The sequence below is a fragment of the Periplaneta americana genome, chromosome 9 (assembly GCF_040183065.1).
Source record: "Periplaneta americana isolate PAMFEO1 chromosome 9, P.americana_PAMFEO1_priV1, whole genome shotgun sequence".
Classification (NCBI taxonomy): domain Eukaryota; kingdom Metazoa; phylum Arthropoda; class Insecta; order Blattodea; family Blattidae; genus Periplaneta; species Periplaneta americana.
In genome coordinates, this window is record NC_091125.1 from 48,048,514 (window position 1) to 48,070,648 (window position 22,135).

A 22,135-nucleotide genomic window follows, 5' to 3' on the forward strand; every position below is an offset into this window, starting at 1 on the left:
GACTGTGGATCAATCTAAAGCTCTTCGGATGCCAACTCGTGATTGAAAGCGAATGTCTCTCTTCCACCCAACTTGCAATAGTTGAGTATGGTAGAACTTCTCTTCTTGTAATGCCCAAACCAGTGAATTACATGTTTTTATTTTGCAACTTGGATTTTTATGAAGAACCTTTGTTCGTACCTTCAGGGCTGTATTGTTCACTACAAATCAGAAAGAGCAACTGTATTTGCAACATAATGGCTACTTCGAGACTTTTAACATTAGAAATTTATGAAACAATCGCTACTCTATTACGTAGTACAAGATTTCAATGGTCACTGCTAGGAGCATTGATTTACAGCATTGTTGCCGTTACTTATCGAATGTCCTAGTAGATTATTGAACTTCTCTGTAATTTTGACTCCGCTGTATATCATATTCCGCATTCAGCTCGCATCTCAAAATCATATTAGTACAAAATTAGATAACTTCTACTAATATTAAGTGAAAATTCGATGTAAGATCTAAATATCTGTATTTAGCACGGACGCTGCCACATGATGTAGAAATGTATGTGATTGAGAACTACAGCAACTTGGTTGTTGGTGGTAGGAAAACGGGTTCATTTCTGAAAACATCTCTGTTCAGCAGAAAAATGAACTACAGAAGTACAGTAGCCTATATATAAATTTAATATAACATTCAAAAATACAATTTTAAAATCTCAAAAACTAAAACAAACTAAAACTTCTGATTCATAGTAATGAAAAAATCAGACTTCTGCTTACAAATGACTTTTCTTTTGTCTAAGTGCCTATATAGCCTACAAAGACGTTTTGAAATAATTAGTAAAAAATTCATCCTCAGTGATACATGGTTATCGTGTAGGTTCAAACTCGACCAAGAGCGGTGGAGATTTAAGAGTAATAAAAATCTTTCGAATAAAATAAAGCCGAGAGTTCTGTGTGGTAGACTTACAGCGTGCAAAATAATCCTGCCTCTGATTGCTTCAGTCAAATTTGTCCAGATATTTCTTACTCATTTCATAATACAATTCTGTTAGTTGTTCTTTACTTTTATCACCCCTCTGACTAGGTCAGTTAATTCCTCCTTACGCGTGTAGTCGTCTCAAAAATGGAATTCTCCACATTGCCCAATTAACGGACTTCAGAAAGATCTTAATTGATCATATTTGAATTTTTAAACTGATCAAAATATATTAGTGGAAGTGAATTCTAAAATAAAGATTGAACAAACAGCGATCCTGAACCCTACATTTAACTGTGATTTCTTTCTTCTCTCCTTATTCTCTCAGTAGATACTTCATTTTTCCATACTTTTACCTATCTATTTTGAATGGTATTTAGAAAGATCTCAAGGATCATTTTGTATTGTTTGAGCTCTGATATTTTAAAATAGCCTAATTTCCAAAAAGTTTTAATTTTAATAACTTATTTATTAAAATTATAAATTGGCTTATTTGACTTGAAAACTTCCAAAAAGTTGTTTTATTTAATAAGGACTTCATAAGAATAGTAGATGCCTCTATGTTCTGACTTTTGACTACAATATTCAGCTTGGGGCCACATGTATTTCACATGCATGACAGTTTAAAATATTTTGTGTAAACCTTAAATTTCCATTGTTTCATGATGAATTTTTGTGCACAGGTGAACTGTCAAAGAAAGAAGATGAAACGGAAGACTTGGAGGACTCGTTGGATCATTGGGAAGAACGTCAAATCAAGAATTTAAGGAAATATTTCGGACACAAGAACCTGGGACATCTGGATAGCATAGGAGGTGGCAACGTTGTAAGAAGTCTGGACACGATTGGTGGCGGAAATTTGGTGCGAAGACTGGAGTCCATCGGAGGAGGAAACATAGTCCGAAACCTAGAGCGAATGGGTGGTCGGAACATGGCAGGAAGGGGTCTAGACTCTATTGGCGGGGGTAACATCATAGGCCGCAGCCTGGATTCGATCGGCGGAGGCCACATTGTCAGTCGCAGCTTAGATCCTATCGGAGGTGGTAATGTTGTGCGACAACTGGACTCCATTGGCGGAGGCAACATCGTCGATCGAAGTGTAGACCCTCTCGGCGGAGGAAACATAGTCAGGGCCCTCGACTCTATCGGTGGAGGCCATGTAGTTGGAAGAAGTCTCGATTCGATTGGTGGTGGTCATTTGGTGAGAAATCTCGATTCTCTTGGGGGAGGAAATGTCGTCAGGTCCCTTGATTCAATTGGTGGCGGTAACCTGGTCAGATCTCTGGATTCAATAGGCGGTAACAATCTTGTCAGATCCCTCGATTCAATTGGTGGCAACAATCTTGTCAGATCCCTTGATTCAATCGGCGGTAACAATATTGTCAGATCCCTTGATTCAATTGGTGGCAACAATCTTGTCAGGTCTCTAGATTCAATTGGCGGCAACAATCTTGTCAGGTCCCTGGATTCTATAGGCGGTAACAATGTTGTCAGATCCCTCGATTCCATAGGCGGTAACAATCTTTTAAGAACTATAGATTCAATCGGCGGCAATGTTGTCAGAGACCTTGATTCAATTGGTGGTGGCAACATTGTAGGACGAAACATCGACTCTATCGGTGGAGGACACACACTGAGGACTATCGACTCCATTGGGGGAGACGTTGTCCGCAGTTTGGACTCAATAGGCGGCGGTCATCTCGTGGGACGAGGTCTTGATTCACTTGGCGGCGGGAATGTTGTAAGGGCTCTAGATTCAATTGGTGGAGGTCATCTTGTCGGACGAGAACTCGATCCGATCGGAGGTGGAAACGTCGTGAGAAATATTCACGAAAATCAGTCACCGCGGATACTTGACTCTATCGGAAACACTGACGTCGTTCGAGAACTCGAGAGCTTTGAAAGGCACTATTTTCCAAACCAGCACAATAGCAAAACTTCAGGAGGAAGTTCGAAAAGCAAATCGTAGGTAATAACACAGATGACATGGCAACATATTTTTGGGGAAATTGAATGCATCAAGGGAACAACGATAACAAGTCTCTTCATGTCTTTAGTAAGAAATATATACCATAAATTGTTATATGTTATATATTTGTGATATATGTGTATTTAAACATAATAAAATGCAAGGTTAAATGATCAATAAACTCTGAAGCAATTATTTCATCATTTGTATTTCTCCTTGAAAAGAGGAATGTGACAATCTTTCCTGCAAGCTACAACGTCATGTTACCACTGTGGTAAAACGTAAAAAAAGTTAAAAAATGAAGAGTCCACTGCAAGAATGATGGATGTCACTTTCTTTTCGAAAATGAACCAAGACTGTCAATGCATAGCTTAAGACATATAGAATATACATAGAGAGTTATATGGCATTAACACTGATAGCCATTATCCAGTAATGATCGAAAAATCACAGTTAAGCTTTGAGCGCTAAGCATTCCAAACTTTCAATTGCTTCTCCTGTAAAATGTATTCCAAATGACATCCATCATTCTTGCAGTGGCCTCTTCAAATATGTACGATCATACAAATAAATATGTGTATAAAACAGCAAAATTAAATGCACAATATCCCACAAATTTCCACATAGAGAACATGTAGGTCTTTGTACTAGATACTTAGATAGGTACCTAGAACAGCATTACATCGCTCTAGGATGCTTGAAGAATTAAATTCATGTTAGCTAAGAGCAGAAAGTATGTAAAACATTAACTTACAAGAGAATCCTTTCAAAATAAATGAGAAAGTAAATTCGTAACATTTATAATCAGTTCCCTCAGGACAATAACCGAGAAATATGCTACAAAGTTTGCTATCTTACAATGCTGAAAACAACTGCAAAATAAGAGAGTGAAAGAAAATGTTACGGTATACAACATATCTATCGTAACATAATGAGGTTCTGCACGGCTGTAACGTATGCAAAGGTTACAATTCAGCTTTAACTCTACGTATACACCACGATCACGATCACTTTGACTGTTTTATTCTGCATTTTCTAAAATGGAAAACCGTAATCGTGTTGAGCACAATTCGGGGGAGTTTAGGCACATTTATTTCAATGTATAATATTTAAATTACCTGTCGTTAATTCTTACAAGAGCAAACTGTGAAAAAAGTAATAGAAAAGAATTAACAAAGCAAACTGAAAACAAAGAAAAGAATCTGCACAATATCTGATACTTAATATCGTTATCGTTATCGTCATCGTCACCAACATCGACAGAAAAAACAATATAGCATAAGTGATCAATCCTGCCGCGTCCAAATAGCGATTTCATTTTTTTAATAGGCTACGTAGATAACAACAGACTGAACTGAATCGAATAAAATACGATCTGAGTTTTCTTATTGCACAAATACTGATATAGTAATGCACCCAAGCTTTTTCTTGTTGCATGACAAATTCCTGTGGTAACGCAACGCAGCTGTGAAAATTGATTTGATGGCGTAATGATATTGCAGTTCCCGATACTATCGCCAATACTTTTCGGTCCCGATTGTAGATTATACCCATACTATATCTATGTTTATTTTAATACAATAAGAGCTCCCTGCTAGTGATCTTGCTTTCCTTGAAAATTGAGTTCGCTATAATAACTTAACATCATCAGATGAACTCAACTAGGAATATATTTTGAGCAATAAGATATGAATTTAGAGGACGATGGAGGAATTTAGTACATCGGAAATGAGGCGAGTGAGCTTGATTGCAATAGTAGGACAAATTTGAAAGCGAAAGGATGGCAACTTCACATTAGACTATTTTTATTCTTTAAAGTATGAGCTAATTCCAAATATTAAATCTATTTTCAAAGTATCGTACATGTATAGAACCCTAGTGAGGACAGTCCAAATGATACTCTTCGTAAATGCAAAATTGTGGATTCAAAGAACTGTTTATCACCTACAGATGAAAAGATGTACAGGCCCTACCAAAAGTTTGACACCCCTCCATAAGTGATGTTTCACTCTTATCCTTATACTTATGTGATACCCTCTGATGTTTATAGAGGGGCCATGCCTGTGAAAAGTGAAATTTTTACTGCAAACCCAATCTGTCCATCTTCCAAACTGTGGATTATACAACAATTTGTCTGTTATGAAACTTATTTAAAAATTACATATTTTGTAGGAAAAAACTTTATTACTCCACAATGGGTTCACTTAGACCAATGAATTTTGAGACAGAGTTAGACATATCTAAAAGACTTATTGTGTAATTATTTCCTTTTGTTTAAAAAAAATGTGACAGTTCGTGCAGGCATAGTAACCCAGATTGTTTTTGTTTTCCTTTAGAAAAAATTGCAATTTTTTTATTCTCCGGGAGTTGGTAACATTGCTCAATCAGTTTATTCCCTCCATTTTTAGTAATCAGCTGTGGAGTTTGCTACAAGTATGGAAAGGTTGGATTTGTTCCATTAAAAAAACGAAAATAGATCTAAATTCAGTATGGACGTGAAGTTGCAGATTATTGGAATGTGGAAGAATGACTGTAGGTAATACATTATCTAACTCCATTCCAAATTTCATTGATCAAAGTCAAACCATTCTGGAGTAATTAATTTTTACTACAAAATATGTAATTTTTTATTTTCATAGACATTTGGTCCCTGTATTAACTTCAGGGGATTTTACATAAGTATGACGGGAGTGAAACATCACTTATGGAGGGGTGTCCGTAAACTTTTGGTAGGGGCTGTAAGTAAACTGCAGAATATATCACATTAAGCGTCAAGAAAAATGCATATGTAGCTTACTTTGCAAAATTCGGCACTACACTGCATAAATCTTTTATATCCACATATTATATTATGCTAAAACATTATTAAATAAAATATAGGTTATACCACTTAAGACATATAAATCTCGAATTTTGCATAAACCGTTGTCTGCACGTTTCTATGTTGTCGGATATTGTGCACATCCCATATTTATACATATGTTCCTTTATGTTATCTCTTAAAGTAATAGTAGCATATATTATACTGACATAATTAGTACTGCAGTCATGTGTTTTTCCATTTTTAAGTTAGGCTATTGCAATTTTAATATAACAATTTATTAATTAGCCAGTCTTCAAAAAATATATAATATAATACATCAGGACTGTCGCTGGGCAGTAACCTAAACACAAGTTTCAGCGTCACATTGTTGAAAAGTAACTCCATAAGTTAGCACAACCATAAACCACTAATAGATGGCCACCGGCGTGGCTCAGTCGGTTAAGGCGCTTGCCTGCCGGTCTGAAGTTGCGTTCGGGCGCGGGTTCGATCCCCGCCTGGGCTGATTACCTGGTTGGGTTTTTTCCGAGGTTTTCCCCATCCGTAATGTGAATGCAAGGTAATCTATGGCGAATCCTCGGTCTCATCTCGTCAAATATCATCTCGCTATCACCAGTGTCATCGACGCTAAATAACCTAGTAGTTGATACAGCGTCGTTAAATAACCAACTAAAAAAAAACTAATAGATGCTATAGAGTTAACAAAAATATATACATATATATTATATAATATAACAATTAATCTAGAATGGCGGAACAAGTAGATACTTCGTCAATGCTGTATTGAATTCTATGTTCTGTTTGAGAAAAGTGGTTGAGGAACTCTCCAGGAAAATTTACTGGATCCGCTGTTTTGAAATGGTAGAAACACTGTAAGGATACTAAAACAAATGTGAAGTATGATTCGCGCACTGATAGTCCTAATTCAGCAGCTACAGAGAGAAAATGTTGAGAAAGCACAAGACCTTCTGATTGGAGATAGAAGAATGTAGCTACGGGAATTTTCTGTGCCTTTAGAAATGTCGAAAGAGAGGACTCATCACATTGAAAACAAATACCTTTCAAATAAAGCGTGTTTTGCAATACTGTTGCGACGTGATCTCGCTGAACATCAGAGGGGAAAACAAACAAAGATCTGTCATCACCCTGAATCACTATCTCAATTGATCTTCGAACGAGGCAACCGTCTTCAATGTGGCAACACGCAGATGCTCTCCCCTGTTCGAAAGAATAACTTCGATTCTTCCATTCAAATCATGCTAATTCTTTTCTTTGACTCCAGATACAATCCTTCAGCACTGGATTCTCTAGGTACATTTTAATGAGAAACATGACGCTGCCGATATGGTGAGACGACGGGAAGTGTCGCACTGTAGGTAAGTGGTGAGAAATCAGGTTAACTTGAGTTTCCTCACAGCACATCAGAAGAGTCATCTACGTCAGAAGAATCAGGTTCCGATTGCACACACAACAATTCATTCACGAGGATTCAGCTTAGTGCTCGGCGTGTAGAAAAATAAAGTTTTGTTTTTGAAAACATGTCCCCACCACGAATCGTGGTTAGTTGAATAGGCGGATGCGAAATCCGCAATACAAGAAGCCGAATGTAAATAGGAAACGAGTTGTGAATTTCTGTAGGCTATGTGAAAGATGGTTTAACCATTCAAAGAAGAATTAAGCAGCATAATTCATATGAAATAACACGAGTTTCAAATGTTCTATATTTCTTGTTTTGTTGAAATATGGAGGAGCTGCAAAACTATCCAAATATCTTCTTTTCAAAAAATTCTGATGAAGCGACATATTTGTTGAACAGGCGAAAATGTTTCAAGATCTGTAGAGCGGTTCATAAGAAACTATAATTTCAATTCCTTCTCAGTATAGATACGTAATAAATAGAAAAACGAAGTGAATATCTCATCAACATATGACCGAAAACTTTTGGCTTGGAACATGAGGAGTATGGCATTCTTTGACTTAGAAAAAACTCGAGTCGCTCACTATTATGTTACTCATTCTACTTCCAGTTCCAAAAAACTCAAATTGTCTCCTGACTCAATAGTATGTTGTTATCATAATCATCATCATAAAGGATTTTATATTTTGGCCTATTTTATCCTAATTATTATGAGAAATTTAAACCGTCATTGGAGATGAACAAGTAGCGTGACTCTTTGTTCATATAGTTAACATGACTCAATGATTCTACTTATGACACGAAGAACAACAAGACGAAGGACACATATTCTCCCTGAGAATTAGAGGGAAATTTCCATTTCTCTACTGGGACCGCCGTATTCGAACCTAGAAATGCTACCGCTTGACTCACAGCGAAGAGAGTGAACTCATTCGTGTAATATAGTACAAATTTGTACAAGAATTTCACACACACATTACACATGCACACATTACACACACGTCAATACACATATGCAACATACACGTATACACATTACACATAATCGCACGATGATGCTACCATCAGACTTGCGATTGTGTACACATTGATATGTGTGCACTTTGTGATACAAGTTTTAGTGCATCGCAAAATAATTCCCCTCACATCTTACGCATCTGACTTTGTTGCGTTGCACTATCTCAGAAAATATCTCAAGGAGTAGCCTATGTAGTTACGTGGTTTATTATATAGAATGTTAAGAAAAAAGTATCCAATATTTTAGGAGGTGATAGTATGCATCAAAACAAGACAATAATGTCTAATAAACATGGGTCCTACAACAGATACTTTCTGGGATCTGAACACATGTCCATAGGAGGTGCTCAATGTGACGTCCATTTATGGCAATGCATTTCTCTGCCCTACAAAACAGCAGACTACCAGATAATCATACCGTAGTTGACACCCTTGGCATAGAATAATGATATGTCTCAAGAAATACTGAAAACAAAAGTCTGGTTGCGGAAATGAGCGGGATTCAGCAGAGATGGTGTTGTGAATTTTCGTAATCAGCATGTGTAGGTTGATGAAAATCCCCATGCAGTTGAAGAAACAAGGCATCAGCACCTATTCTCAAGCAACTTATTGCCAGGCGTTCTTGGTGATAAATTAATAGGGCCATACGTGCTGCCATAGAGATTAACTGGAGATCGTTATCAAGACTTTCTTATCAACGTATTAAAACAAATTTCAAAGAATGCGTGATTTCTTATGCCGAGGGGCAGAAAAATGCATTGTCATGAATGGACGTCACATTGAGCACCTCCTATGAATAGGCCCTAAGTGTTCAGATCTCAGAAAGTATGTGTTGTAGGACCCATGTTTATTAGACATTATTTTCTTGTTTTGATGCATACTATCACCTCCTAAAATACTGGATACTTTTTTAACATCCTGTATAGAATGCCATAATAACGCCGTACAGATACTTCTGCCATCCACTAGTATGTTCTTTGCGAAAGATGTTGAAGAATATCTTTGGTAGCATAATAAGTTATACAGCGACCTAGCACAATGTTTAAGTATGGAAACTGTGATTACAAAATAAATGTAGCTACGTCGCGTCTGTGTCTCAAGTACTAGATAAATAGAGCATTGATCTTCCATTCAGGCGGTCGGGTTCGATTCTTGGCCAGGTGATGATGAAATTTGTGGTGTATAAAGCAGACGTTGCAGAGTTTCATTCAGGATATTTCCGTTTCCCTGTATCGTTCTACCAACATTCTCCACCTTCTCCCTCATTTCATGTATCATTTACAATAGTAAAAATACGTAAGAATGAAGTCTTGGGTATAGTACGGTAATATCCGATGCTGATATAGGAAGGGCTTGGGGCTCCTGGTTTCTGTGGTTTATCGAGTTCCTATGGGACCTGGCTCTTATCAGGGCTAAGGCAGGATGACCCGCCTGTCAGCGTCGGCTGATGAGGAAGGGCTTGAGGTTTAGAGTCCCTAGGGCTTTTCAGAATATTCGTCCTTGAAATGGGACCTGGCCCCGCCAGGGATCGAGGCGCGATGGCCCAACTTTCAGCATAGGATTCACGAATACCACCCAGGCTACTTGTCGGATTTGTACATTTATAGCGTATATAGGATCCTCAATGGGATAAAGTGTGCCGAAGTGCATGGACCGTCCCGGGACCAGTCTCGTAACTCCAAGCCGGGACTGGATTGGTTTATTCACCGCATATGAAAGTGAACAAAATATTTCCCGTATTATGCAGAACACGTGAACAAAAACATCTCAAAGTCTTACTTAGAACATAAAGATTCGAAAATATCTACATATTACTTAAGTGCAATAAATTTAAAATGGATGGCATTTTGCTTCGAATAGTAATATGCACAAGAAAAACACAAAAGCGGTTAAGAATCGTGAAGATATTAATTCCAACAAACATTCAAATATAAGCTAAACTTTTGACAGATTATATCCTTAAAAGACCACTTTTAAATTAATTAATTAATTAATACATAAATAAATGAACAAAAAATAAATAAATAAGTATCTCTATTACCAGGAAGCAAAATCTTGTTCTGAACGTGACTGAGTTGAATCCCGATATTTTGACTACTCAGGAACCCCGATGTTTGCAGGCGGGGGCCACCTGCTGCGGGAGCTGGACGCCCTCACTCACTTCCCACGACGCACACGGGGCGGACTCGACTCCCTCTCAGGGGTTACTTTTGGAGGCAACAAGAGGCTGGATTCTCTCAGGTAAGACGTAGATAAGAGGCTCTCAAACTCTTCTTCCCTTCTCACAAGAGTTGCGTACCAATTGTTCCATTAAAGACCAGAAATGTTAATTGGTCGATTGGAATTTCATAGAAATACATAATGATTTCTCAAGAAAAGAAAATAACAATATGAAAATCTAATGCAAAAAATAACAAGTCTCCAAAAATAATTTGTACTGGAATTCTCAATTGTCATTGAAATGAAACATGAAAGAAATATGCAAACATATATGCCAAATTATGCTGAAAGGAGCCAATTTACAATGGCAGACGAATAAATGCAACATCCTTTCTATATTTTGAACTCTCTTTTCAATGAATAATTAAACTGACTTAACAAATGATATGATGTGAATTCCATGAAAAATGGAGACTAAAATTTAACTACATGTTTTCGCTTAGATCATGTATTTATTATACCGGCTGGTTCCGTTCTACATGATTATATCCAATTATGATTTATTTATAAAACTTTATATATTTTTTTTCAATGGTAAAATTCACATGTCAGCCTATATTGCTAATTATAATTATTATTATTTTAGAAGTTTAAAATGCATTAGCAGCATCTTCCTGTGTCAAAAATCTACACTCTTATCTTCTTTCTCCAACCTTCTCTACCTTCCCATTCCCATTCTTGTAACACTTTTCCACACATTGCTTTCTTGACTCCATTCATGTATTTCGAGGTCTAATACTGCCTCCTCTTCCATATGGAATCCATTCTAGTATTTGGTTTGGCAAACTTTCATGTCCATACTACTCCGATTGTCTATTGTACATAAAACAAAATTCAACTTTCCACATTCATTTTTGTCTCATTCTTTCTTTCACGTGTAGAATGCCTGACTGAACATCTCAAAAGCTTCATTTTCTATTGATAACAATTGAGGAATCTAAAGTATAAAGGTTATAAGTGCACTTTTGACAATATTTCAGTTAAATATAGGAGAGCGAAGCTAAAATTCCCCTTTATTCAGTGTACAAAGGCTATTACGTGTTACTCAAATAGGTGCTGCAGGTGCAAAGACAAACTACTTCACCAGTCAGCTCTTTGATTTGAAGCACAAGGGAAATGTTGCAGTTATATTCATTGTGTTCCATTAGTATGTTACATTGTTACATGATTGTAGTCTGTTTCCGATCTTTGGACAAATGATGTCCTAGGTCAGGCATGTCAATTGATGCCCACAGGAACAAGCGCGCGCTTTAGAGCCCAGGAGAGCCTGAGCGCTTTACAGCGGAAAGGAAAGAGACAGACGAAAGAGGTGGTATATGCCGCTTAGTCGAGCTATATTCAGGGATGGCCAGCACTGATTCAATAGATAAAGGGAAGAGAACTTATTAAAACTGTATCCATGTTAATTTTTAGATTTGCCTGAGAAGTATAAGTGCATTATAAGAATGTAAGTTTTAATTTTAATGCTCATTTTTCACAAGTTTGATTTTTTTATTCAAAAGAAATATTTTCTCAGCTTTTCGTATAGAAAAGTAAAATTTTCAGGTCTAGACCTATTTATTTAGTAGCCTTACAGAATGTTTTCGTAAATCTAATGTACCGTATATACGTATTACTGAGATAGTGTATTGAAAATTTTGAAAATATTCGCATGGAAATTGTTTGTAAGAAAATGAATTAACAAAGCAACTACTGTTATATAATAAGCAAAAGATACGTGCCCATGTGTTGTAAAAATGTCAGCTCTATAGCTTCAGCAGATTTAGAGAAAATAATTTAATATTCTGATGATAGAACGTTGCTCACAAATATCAGCTTAAAAGCTTAATGCGATAAGAGTTTTGTTATTTAATATTAGTTACACTTAAAACAGATACAGTGTCTAGGTAACTTTGCTTTGTACTGTAATATTGTTTTGATTGGTTTATTGATTACTTTTGTAAGGCTAAAGATACCATCAATATAAATTCCAACTTATCATGTCATACTCAATCTCTTTCTTTGGAATATCACTTTCTTTATGAATGATGTGTTTCATCCACTTAATACAGTATAATATTATACTACTATGGAATTTAAGTGAATATTCCTTCTTAACTCTCTATTATGTTATTAAGATTTAAAACACAAGTGCAATATTAAGAAATCAGTGTTAGTATTTTTGTTTTACAGATAATATAGGTAATATTAAACAGAAAGAAGTCATATAAAATATGGACATAAAATTTCTCGTTCCGTTTGAAGTTTGTGCACCACTGTTTTCTTAACCCAACAGGTTGCTTATTCATATACACAACCCTTCCTCTTTCCATACTTAGCGCTTGCTGCCCGCGCACGACGTCAAGGTCAGAAAAATGCGCTTGCTTTGACATCACTCCCCTAGACCATCAGCATGATATGAAAAAACATATCCAGAATGCAAAATCTTTATTTTGTAATCTTTGGGATAGAAAACATTATTGTAGTAGTAACTCAATACTGAGAAATGTCAATTTCCATTATAATCAACGCATTAACCCACCGAATAGTTTCCAGTAACATGCTTCCCCTATCAAATTAGCACCTATATATGATTCGGTTAATCATTAGCCAGTGGACAGAGCGCCGGCTTTGCACTCCAAGCCCTGTAACTAAATCTCAATGGGAATGTGTGGAAATTGTGATGGGCACAGACATTCCAATGGTATGTTTTCGCATTTAATTCAGTTTCTTCTTATTTAATACGACCGTCTTCTATAGTAAGATTTATAATTAAAGTTTTCTTCGAAAAACACACACAAGTATGTCTATGTTTTCTCTACTATATCCAATATCTTATGAAGGCCATATCCTTAAAATATCATATGTATATCTTTAAAATCGAGGTATTACTGTTTCTGTTGAAGCCTGTACATTTGTTTATCTTGTTTTGTGGTTTTGTGTTAAAATCGCGATCCCTGATAGAGACATTCACCAAGAATTAAAGCATTAGTGATGAAAACAATTTAAGGAATGTACAATGTGATAAACTAAATGATCTTAAGAAACAAAGAGGGCTAAGGAATAAGAAAAATTATAAATGTTTAAACATAGTCTAAGAATTTCCCAATGATGAATGAACAGTCTCATGAAAGGAGAGTAAAAAGAGGAAAGAAATCAAAGACAGTAATATAGTTAAGGCGTAAAGTAAGTATAATCGAATTTGACTGCGTTCGTAACTCACTTATTAAATGTAAATATATAGCTTTACTAACGTCCCTTTTGTCTGTGCTGCTTTAATATTCATGTATTCAATAGTAATACATACAATATGTATCGTAAATATTGTTTTACAGAATCTTACGGTAGGTGAAAAAATGCTAACTCAGTTGTTTCTTACATCTTTGGCTGCCGAAAACTTATTTTGCTAAGGTATCAGTAATGTTTAAGAAGGTAATGCAAGTTTCGAAATAGAGCTGTCAAATTGTGTTTCTTAAATATTTGTATATTTCTTAACCAAATCCCATCTGAATTTTTGGGCAGGTTAGTTCTAACTTAAACAATCACTGAAAATTGACAAACATCAAAATACAATTATAAAAAAATACGTTCTGTGAGGAAAGGCATATAACATAGTATGCCACTGTGATATAAAAGGCTCTTTTTATTACAAAAATAAGTCTGTAATCTGCATCAAAGTTCCATTTCAAATTATATTTCAAGTTTAATTCGATTTAATATAGGCTATTGTATACTTTATTCGAATAACGAGTTCCTCAATATGACAAATAGATCTATTTATCTTTTTCTGTTGATGGTTTCGATTACTCCCACCACAGACTTGAAAAACAATGAGAAATGTGTACAACACTATGCCGTGTTTCAAAATCATCAAGTAAATGGTATTCCTAACATGAAACATCCAATGAGAAAAACAAGAAGAAATAGTGTTCCAAATGCGTGTAGCAGTGGCTTGAAATTATAAAGACTCCAAATGCCATGTTGGACGAAGACACTGCTGGGTCATATTTTCCTTCTAAGCCCCTTTATCCTTCCATTCCATCATTTGTCCATTCAATATGCTTCAATAAATAACAAATCTAAGAAAAACTCGCAATTCCGAAGATTTTTTTTTTGTCGATTTAATCTAATAACTGCTCCTCTGTAAGTAATTTGAACAAATAAAATTACAAATAAGTTACACTATTTGCAAAGGAAAATTAGATTTTCACATTTTAGCAAATTAACTATATTTTGTGATCACACGATGCATAGGCTTATATTGTGTGTGTTTTTATATTAATACCATGGGACCGTAAACCGTTACTTGTTACACTTTTGCCGACAGGGTATTTGAGCTTTAAGAGAAGAAAAGGGAAAGGAAATATATCCAATAATTCCATTTCACGTAATGCAATAAAACTCGCGAAAAATCATACGATAAAGGAATTATGAGTGATATACAAGTGTGCAAGAAGCTGCTTATTAGATCTAATACTATTCCCTCCTTTCCATGGGAGTTTTCTGTCAAGATTCAATTTTGAACAAAATAACTAACATTTAATCGCGAAGAGGATTCTTCTGAAGATTCTCCTATACAAGAAATCTCTGAACCTGTATAGGCCTATTGGATATTTACTCTCCCTGATACAGACTTCATATTGTACAAAAATCTATTTTAAATAATTCGCCTTCATATGTACTTAGGAGATATACTGAAAAATGAATAAGTTATATGCATTCTCAATAAATATCTTAAACAATAGATTTTATGCATAAATGAAAGCGTAACGCAATTTTATTCATCTTTCATGCATTAAGCTATTTCATTTCGTGCATAACACTACAGATCTTTCCATCTTTATTTTCACTGACGTTTCAAATGGATTTATTAGTTCTTTACGCGAATACCTAGAGAATTCCTTACGTTTGACAGTAACCACTTCCTACCAAATCATGTCTTTTTCACTAATCTCTAAGGGCCGTATTCATAGACATTTTTAGCGCTGGCTTCCGGTGGATGATCAGCGTTTTTCGTATTCATAAACCAGTGTTAGCGATAAGATATGATTTGAATCCTGTACAAGTAACCAGTGGATAGCCGGGGCTAGCTTAGTACGCGTGCTACGAAATGTCTATGAATAGCACCCTAAGCATCTAATAAAGCAAGCTTACACGGAAAAAAGCTTTAGTTTTTCTTGAGAAATGAGATGAAAGAAATATGGCTATTATCTTCAGTATCATTTTATATGCTTCAAACGCTACATATCACTCGGCAAAGGCGAGTAAAGACGCGGCGGAACTTTGAACTACGTTATATTACAGCTGTTATGTAAGACCGCTCGACTAATGATGTGTACAGTCATGTTCCCTTTCACATGTACTGTAGGTAGGTAGGTAGGTAGCTATGGATGGAAAGCCTAGTAAAATTCACGAGAACGTACTTCGTGTTACTTACAATGTTATCAAGTTCGCAGATAATAGAGAACGAACAAGGATTGAAAATCCCCGTTGAGAAAGCAAAAGAACGTTGACTGGTTACAGTAGATCAACTATTATTTTGTAGAATATGAAAGCAGGGCCATCGCGAAGAAAATGGTGGAAGCAAGATGATATCTCCTCGATAAGCAGGTCCATTTTCTGCTAACATAACAGAAGTATCATACGAAAGAAATTCCAAGAATATTACGAAATTCATTAAGATATTTCAATTTTGCATAAACTGAACTCGTTTTACATCACAACACTTGGTTTTTCTGGAAACAGAGAAACATTAAAAAAAATGTAAACTCTATATGGTCTAAATTTTAAAAAAGCAAAAATTGCCGAAGTTTCCTAATGAGCACCCGACATAGTCGTCCAAAGGGCGTTGTATCTTCAAACACTGAGATAAAACAAAAACGGAGATCTATTGTATAGGTCTGCGTGGTTGAAACGTGGATTCACACTCACTATACAGTATCTAAATGTTCACAAATTGATACAATTCCAAGGGAATATGCAAATAATTATCCTGGCCAGCGCCTAGTATTGGTTCATGAAGAAGGCGAATTGGAGTTGTTTCCGGTTGCGTGTACTGTTATTTAATTGAATATTATTATATTTATTCTAAATGCAATTTTATTAAATACTACAGGGCTTTCGATTAGGCTCCCGAACCATAAAACGGTAACGTATGTTGCTCCTGTTTTTTGCTCGGAGTCGAGCCAAATATTATTATTATTATTATTATTATTATTATTATTATTATTATTATATTGTGTTTCCTCATTTCAAGACATCTGCAAGCATTGTGAGTAGTCCGTGTGCTTCAGTTGTCTCTATAGCTTGATTGTACTGTTCCAAGGTCAGTTTCCGATGTAAACAGTGCTGGTAGCGATCTCACCTTCGGGATTCCACTCGCCTTTGTCGGGTAATAATTAGGCAACGTATGTACAGTAGTGGCAAAAAAAACCAGACTGACCCTTATAGCTGATTTCAGAGCCTCGTTCACTCCAGAGCACGATAGACTGGTAACTAAGAGTTTCGTGGTTCGAATCCTGCATGGGAAGGAAACTTTTTTTTGTTCCTTATTCAAATTTATTCCCAATACTTTTCGATTGCAGCGATATTTTACTACTTAATTAACTTAATATTCCCAGAACATGAATTGTACCAGCAATCGAAAAGTATTGGGAATAAATTTGAATAAGGAACAAAAAACACGTTTCCTTCCCAGGCAGGATTCGAACCACGAAAGCCTTAGTTACCAGTCTATCGTGCTCTGGAGTGAACAAGGCTCTGAAATCAGCTACAAGGTCGGTCCGGTTGTTTTGACACTACTGTACATATGTCTCAAAATTGAAAGGCATACGACCATTTTTCTCATGATAATTTATTTAATTTACAAAAGGCAAGTAATCGCCTTGTTAATATTGAAATTCTGCAGAACTCAAATTTCTAGAGCAAGCAGAATATTTTATAATATAAAATAATTTCGTCCTCGGTGAAGAATTAACCAACATGCTAGTCAATAGATTCAGCCTTCATGTACCAGCATATAAGAGATGCTACATTTACGAATGATGAGATATGCATAATATTTATTGATAATTTCTCGTTCAAGTTCAAATTCGATTCTGTTACTCTTCATCTTCTCTAGCCATTCTATTGTCGAGGGTAATTAATTCTGTCTTACAAGTGCTCCCAGCACAGAAATATAATTCTTCACACTGAAAAGCTAGCATAATTCAAAAGGATCTCAGTCGAGATGTTAGCAATCAACCTGCCAACCGTAATTCAAAATAATCAAAGATTATATTTTTCTCCATAACAAAGAAACTGTATTATAGCATGCTGCGGAAGGCAATCAACGGGAAGAAGAGGGCAATGACGGGCATTAGCTGACAATATTGAGATTAACAGGTGTAAATGAGAAGTTTCCGACATAATTATGTTATTTAGGAAAAATGTGTAAAGAGAAGGGAGATAAGTTATCAATAAGAATTCGGGATAAAAAGAGAGAGATGAGATGTGAATTTTGTCACCGAAAGGAAGCAGACTGAAGTTAGGGAAAATGGAAAATGGGAGAGTTTACAACAAGAAGCTGGGAGAAAGTAGGCTGGGATAAGTGCATAAAAGTGAAATAGTATCCTGTATATCGTAAGAAATATGGAAATGTGGAGTTAGGTAAAATAGTGAGAGAGAAGTGAAGAAATAAAAATAATGAGATGTGAAAGTACATTCTGAGTTCGTTAAAGAAGCGAATAAGAAGGAGTAACAATATATATAATTTAAAGGATTAATTTAGTAGTATATAAAGTATGACAAAAAACTTAGTAATTTTCGAATGATAAGATAGGTATGAAGGTCAGCTATAGGCATACTTTGGAACTTAGAAAACAGTAATTAGTTAACAACACGGGATTATGTTGAGGTTGGAAGGAAGCTTATGATAGGATTGAACGAACTTAAATGATGTGACCAGGAAAGAGAGAGAAGTGAAGAAATAAAATTAGTATATGTGGTACTATAGTGAAAGGACGATAATAAGGGCTGTAGAAATTTAGAAAAAGCGATGTAAGAGATTGTAGTACTTTTCTTTACTTGGTTACTTACCGTCGATAGGAGGGGTGATAGCGAGATAGTATTTGACGAGTTGAGGCAGAGGATTCGCCATTGATTATCTGATATCCGCCTTACTGTTGGGGAAAACCTCGGAAAAAAAAACCCTACAAGGTAATCAGCCCAAGCGGGGATCGAACCCACGCCCGATCACAACTCCGAGATTGTAGTATTAGAAGGGCTATTTTACTAAGACAGTAGGATAGTTAAAAATTATATATTTATTGTGACCTGGAATACAGAAAAGTGAAGGTCCCCTATGGATAACATCCTTGATCTAGGATAACATGTAATGTTGATTGACAAATTTATCATACCATCATACCACACGTACATTATGCTGAATGACTGTAATAAAATAATCATAATCTAATTGAAGCATTGGGCCCTTTCGCCCGACTCTAACACAATTCCGTGAGGTTTACTAACAAACGCGATATATTTATAAACAGAGGAAGTTGCTGATAATATGCCAGCATGGTTCATGGACGCTACCAAAGACGGTATAAAGAAGATAAGGATATAGAACTAGCTACTGAAAGAGGTATAACATATTTAAAAATATATCTCGAAAATATCTTGTAGTTGTGCCTGATATAAGCAGTAGAATTGGAGCGATTTTACTCAGTAATCCTATTTGTAAAGTTACAGATAGGATCGCGCATCCATAGCCAGTAGAAAATACATATTTTAATTCGTTTGAGACATGATACATTGCTCAGGATAAGCGACGTATACAAAACTGCAGAATCTGCAGAATTATGTTCACCTGTGCCCCTGTCGATATTAATTTATATAGGCCTTCAGTAAGCAGCTGAGCTCGGCCCGCAAAATTACCCAAGCGCCCTAGAAAGCTCACTCACACACGAGAAGACGAGCGTTAATGTGATGCGACGTGGACTAGCAAAATTAACAATCATTCACAACCTTTCAAAAGAAGCCGACACGGTATTATTGTTCTCGTTATAATTATCACAACATTTCATTTAAATTACAGTCAATTTCGACTATATTTCGAGCGGAACTGAAGTCGAAATATGATGTTCTCATTACAGAAAATATTGCGATAATGCAAAAAAAAATCTATTACGAGATTTTCGCGAAAACGCAAATGTTCAGCATCACTTATACCGAAAAAGTGGTTTTGGACGGCTATCCTTTCGTCTATCTGTCTTTCCGTCTGTATATATAAATTTCTTCTGAACTATTGGGCGGATTTTGTTCATACTCAGCATATTCGTGTTAATCTATCCGGTACATGAAAAATATTATTTTAATGCGAAATTATTTAAACTTCATTTGAAGAGATAAACATATAATGGCGCCCTATTTTAAGATTGGTCAGACAATTTTCTTTGTAATTTTTATTACATAGGATAAACAAATAGGACTTAGTATCGATGGAAAGATAATGAATTATTATATACAGAATGATTTATACAGTAAGCTTACCGGTACTTGTTTCTGCGAACTCAGCCTAAATTTTCAAAGCCAAAGTCTCTACAGCATGGTAGACAGTCTACAGCAGGGTTGCCAGATAAAGGAATCGAAACCATCGTAGTACTTCAGCATAAAATTGTCGTACATTTTTCAGCTTCCTAATATATTACTAGTTCACCGCTGTGTAGTTATGGTTAGCATGTTTGACTGTGAAACGAGCGGGCCAGAGTTCAAGTTGTGGATGAGACGAGTTATCTGGTTGAGATTGTTTGCGGGTTTTCCCTCAATCATTAAGAGGAAATGCTGGTTAACTTTCGACGCTGGAGTGATTTCACTGGCATTATCACCTTCATTTCATTACGCAGTTGATAAATAATCGCGAAATAAACCTCTCTCTCATATATATACATATAAGTTATATCTATATATATATGGCTACCAGTAAATTTTAGTTTCAATTAAAAATACTACTAATTATTGTTCACATCCACAATAATATTCAGCATTGAAACAAATCACCACCATCCATTTCTTCATCATCAATACTGTAAGGCGTGCACGATGACACTTGGTTAGAAACAACTTTGTTATGTTTAAAGTCAGCAGAAATTTTATCTTTTGCTGGTGCGGCGGCAGATAGGCCTATTTTAATATCAATAAATGCGGCGGCTGAAAATTATATCAAATTAATTCATCTGCAATCGACTCAAACCAGATACCTCTATAATGTCGGCGCGTTTAGACATCTTAATGCTACTGCGGTATTATTTCAATGATAAAAGACTTCCTTTGTCGAAAAAAAAAGGAAGTTAATAAAATTAAACCTGTATTACTTGATATAACCGCGCCGTATACGTGAAACCTAGAGCTCAAAATGATAAATTATGATTTGCATGGCAAGCATAGTTACCAGATCGATTTTCAAAGCATTTCGCCCCTCCCCCTTAAAGCTTGTTTTTCTTTATATTAGTCCAGGACATACTAAATGAAGAAAACTTGTCTAAAAGGGACGAATTAACCATCAATTTTATTTTAATTATAAACCAACATTATACGTTCCCAATTATTTTTTTCCCTTCAGTGAAATAGTCTTACAAAATTGCGTACGACATAGAGTGCGGTCGTACCTCGTACAATTAGTCAAAATAGTGTATGGCTATGACTATAGTCGTACACATGGCAACCCTGGTCTACAGGGTCCGGTAAAGGAACATGAAATATTTTGATTGTGTTTTACTATTTATTACAAAGACTGATAAGATAACACAAAACATATTCATATTCAAGAAACATGGGAGATCTATTTCAATCGATTTACACATCATTTTTTGACTACTGTTCGTAGCAAATGGCCTCCCTTATTTTCGATACACTCGGCGCCGACAAATTCACGGGGTGGCCACGGTACATCTCCAAACCTGGAGATAAGACGTCCTGGGGACATCTCACGGAGAAGGGCCATACTCATTCTTGCGGTGTGGGCTGTTGCCCAATCCTATTGAAACCATATTTTACCTCTGTTTTCCAGAAGATTGATTTCAGGACGCAAATTCTCGATCATTCTCACGTTGCGGATTTGTCGGCGCCAGATTTCTTTTTAAGGAGCTACTTGAAAAGTCTTGTGTACAACACCTTGTCTCGTACCACTGAGGAGCTGAAGAGGCGTATTGAACATGAATTTGCAAGCATTAACGAAGAACTGCTACGTAAAGTAATGGGCGATTTCGTCCGACGTCTGGAGGAGTGTATCGAAAATAAGGGAGGCCATTTGCTACGAACAATATTCAAGAAGTGATGTGTAAATTGAATTGAACGAATCTCCTATGTTTCTTGAATATGAATATGTTTCGCGTTATCTTGTGAGTCTTTGTAAGAGATAGTGAAATACATTCAAAATCTTTCACGTTTCCTCGCCGAATCTTGTATAACGAAGTACAGAGGAAAGCTGGTACGTCTTGAAGATATAGAATTAAAAGGAACAAATCTCACTACACTACTAATATACATTATTTTAACTGCGGTTAATTTGCTTTGCGGCTAATTCGCGATTTTTTCCTCTGTTTCTGTTTTTACTCGATCTAACTCTGTCTCCCTCTTCTCAAACTTCTCTCTTCTTCCTCCTCACTCCATCTTTCGGCCAGCTTTGTAACATAACGTCCATAGCATAATAATACGTGGCGCTACAGCCCAGCTGATTGTTGATCTCACGTTCACATGCCGAAGC

The 22,135-nt window shown here is 36.0% G+C and overlaps 1 protein-coding gene across 1 annotated transcript in view; it reads left to right on the top strand.

Moving 5' to 3' along the window:
* Window positions 1–3,116, top strand: part of LOC138705892 (uncharacterized) — a 250,743-nt gene extending 247,627 nt beyond the window's left edge. The window contains exon 4 of the mRNA XM_069834630.1: window positions 1,650–3,116. Coding sequence (XP_069690731.1) covers window positions 1,650–2,935 — 1,286 coding nt within the window. The 3' untranslated portion in view covers window positions 2,936–3,116. The remainder of the gene's footprint in view (window positions 1–1,649) is intronic.
* Window positions 3,117–22,135: the final 19,019 nt, after the last annotated feature.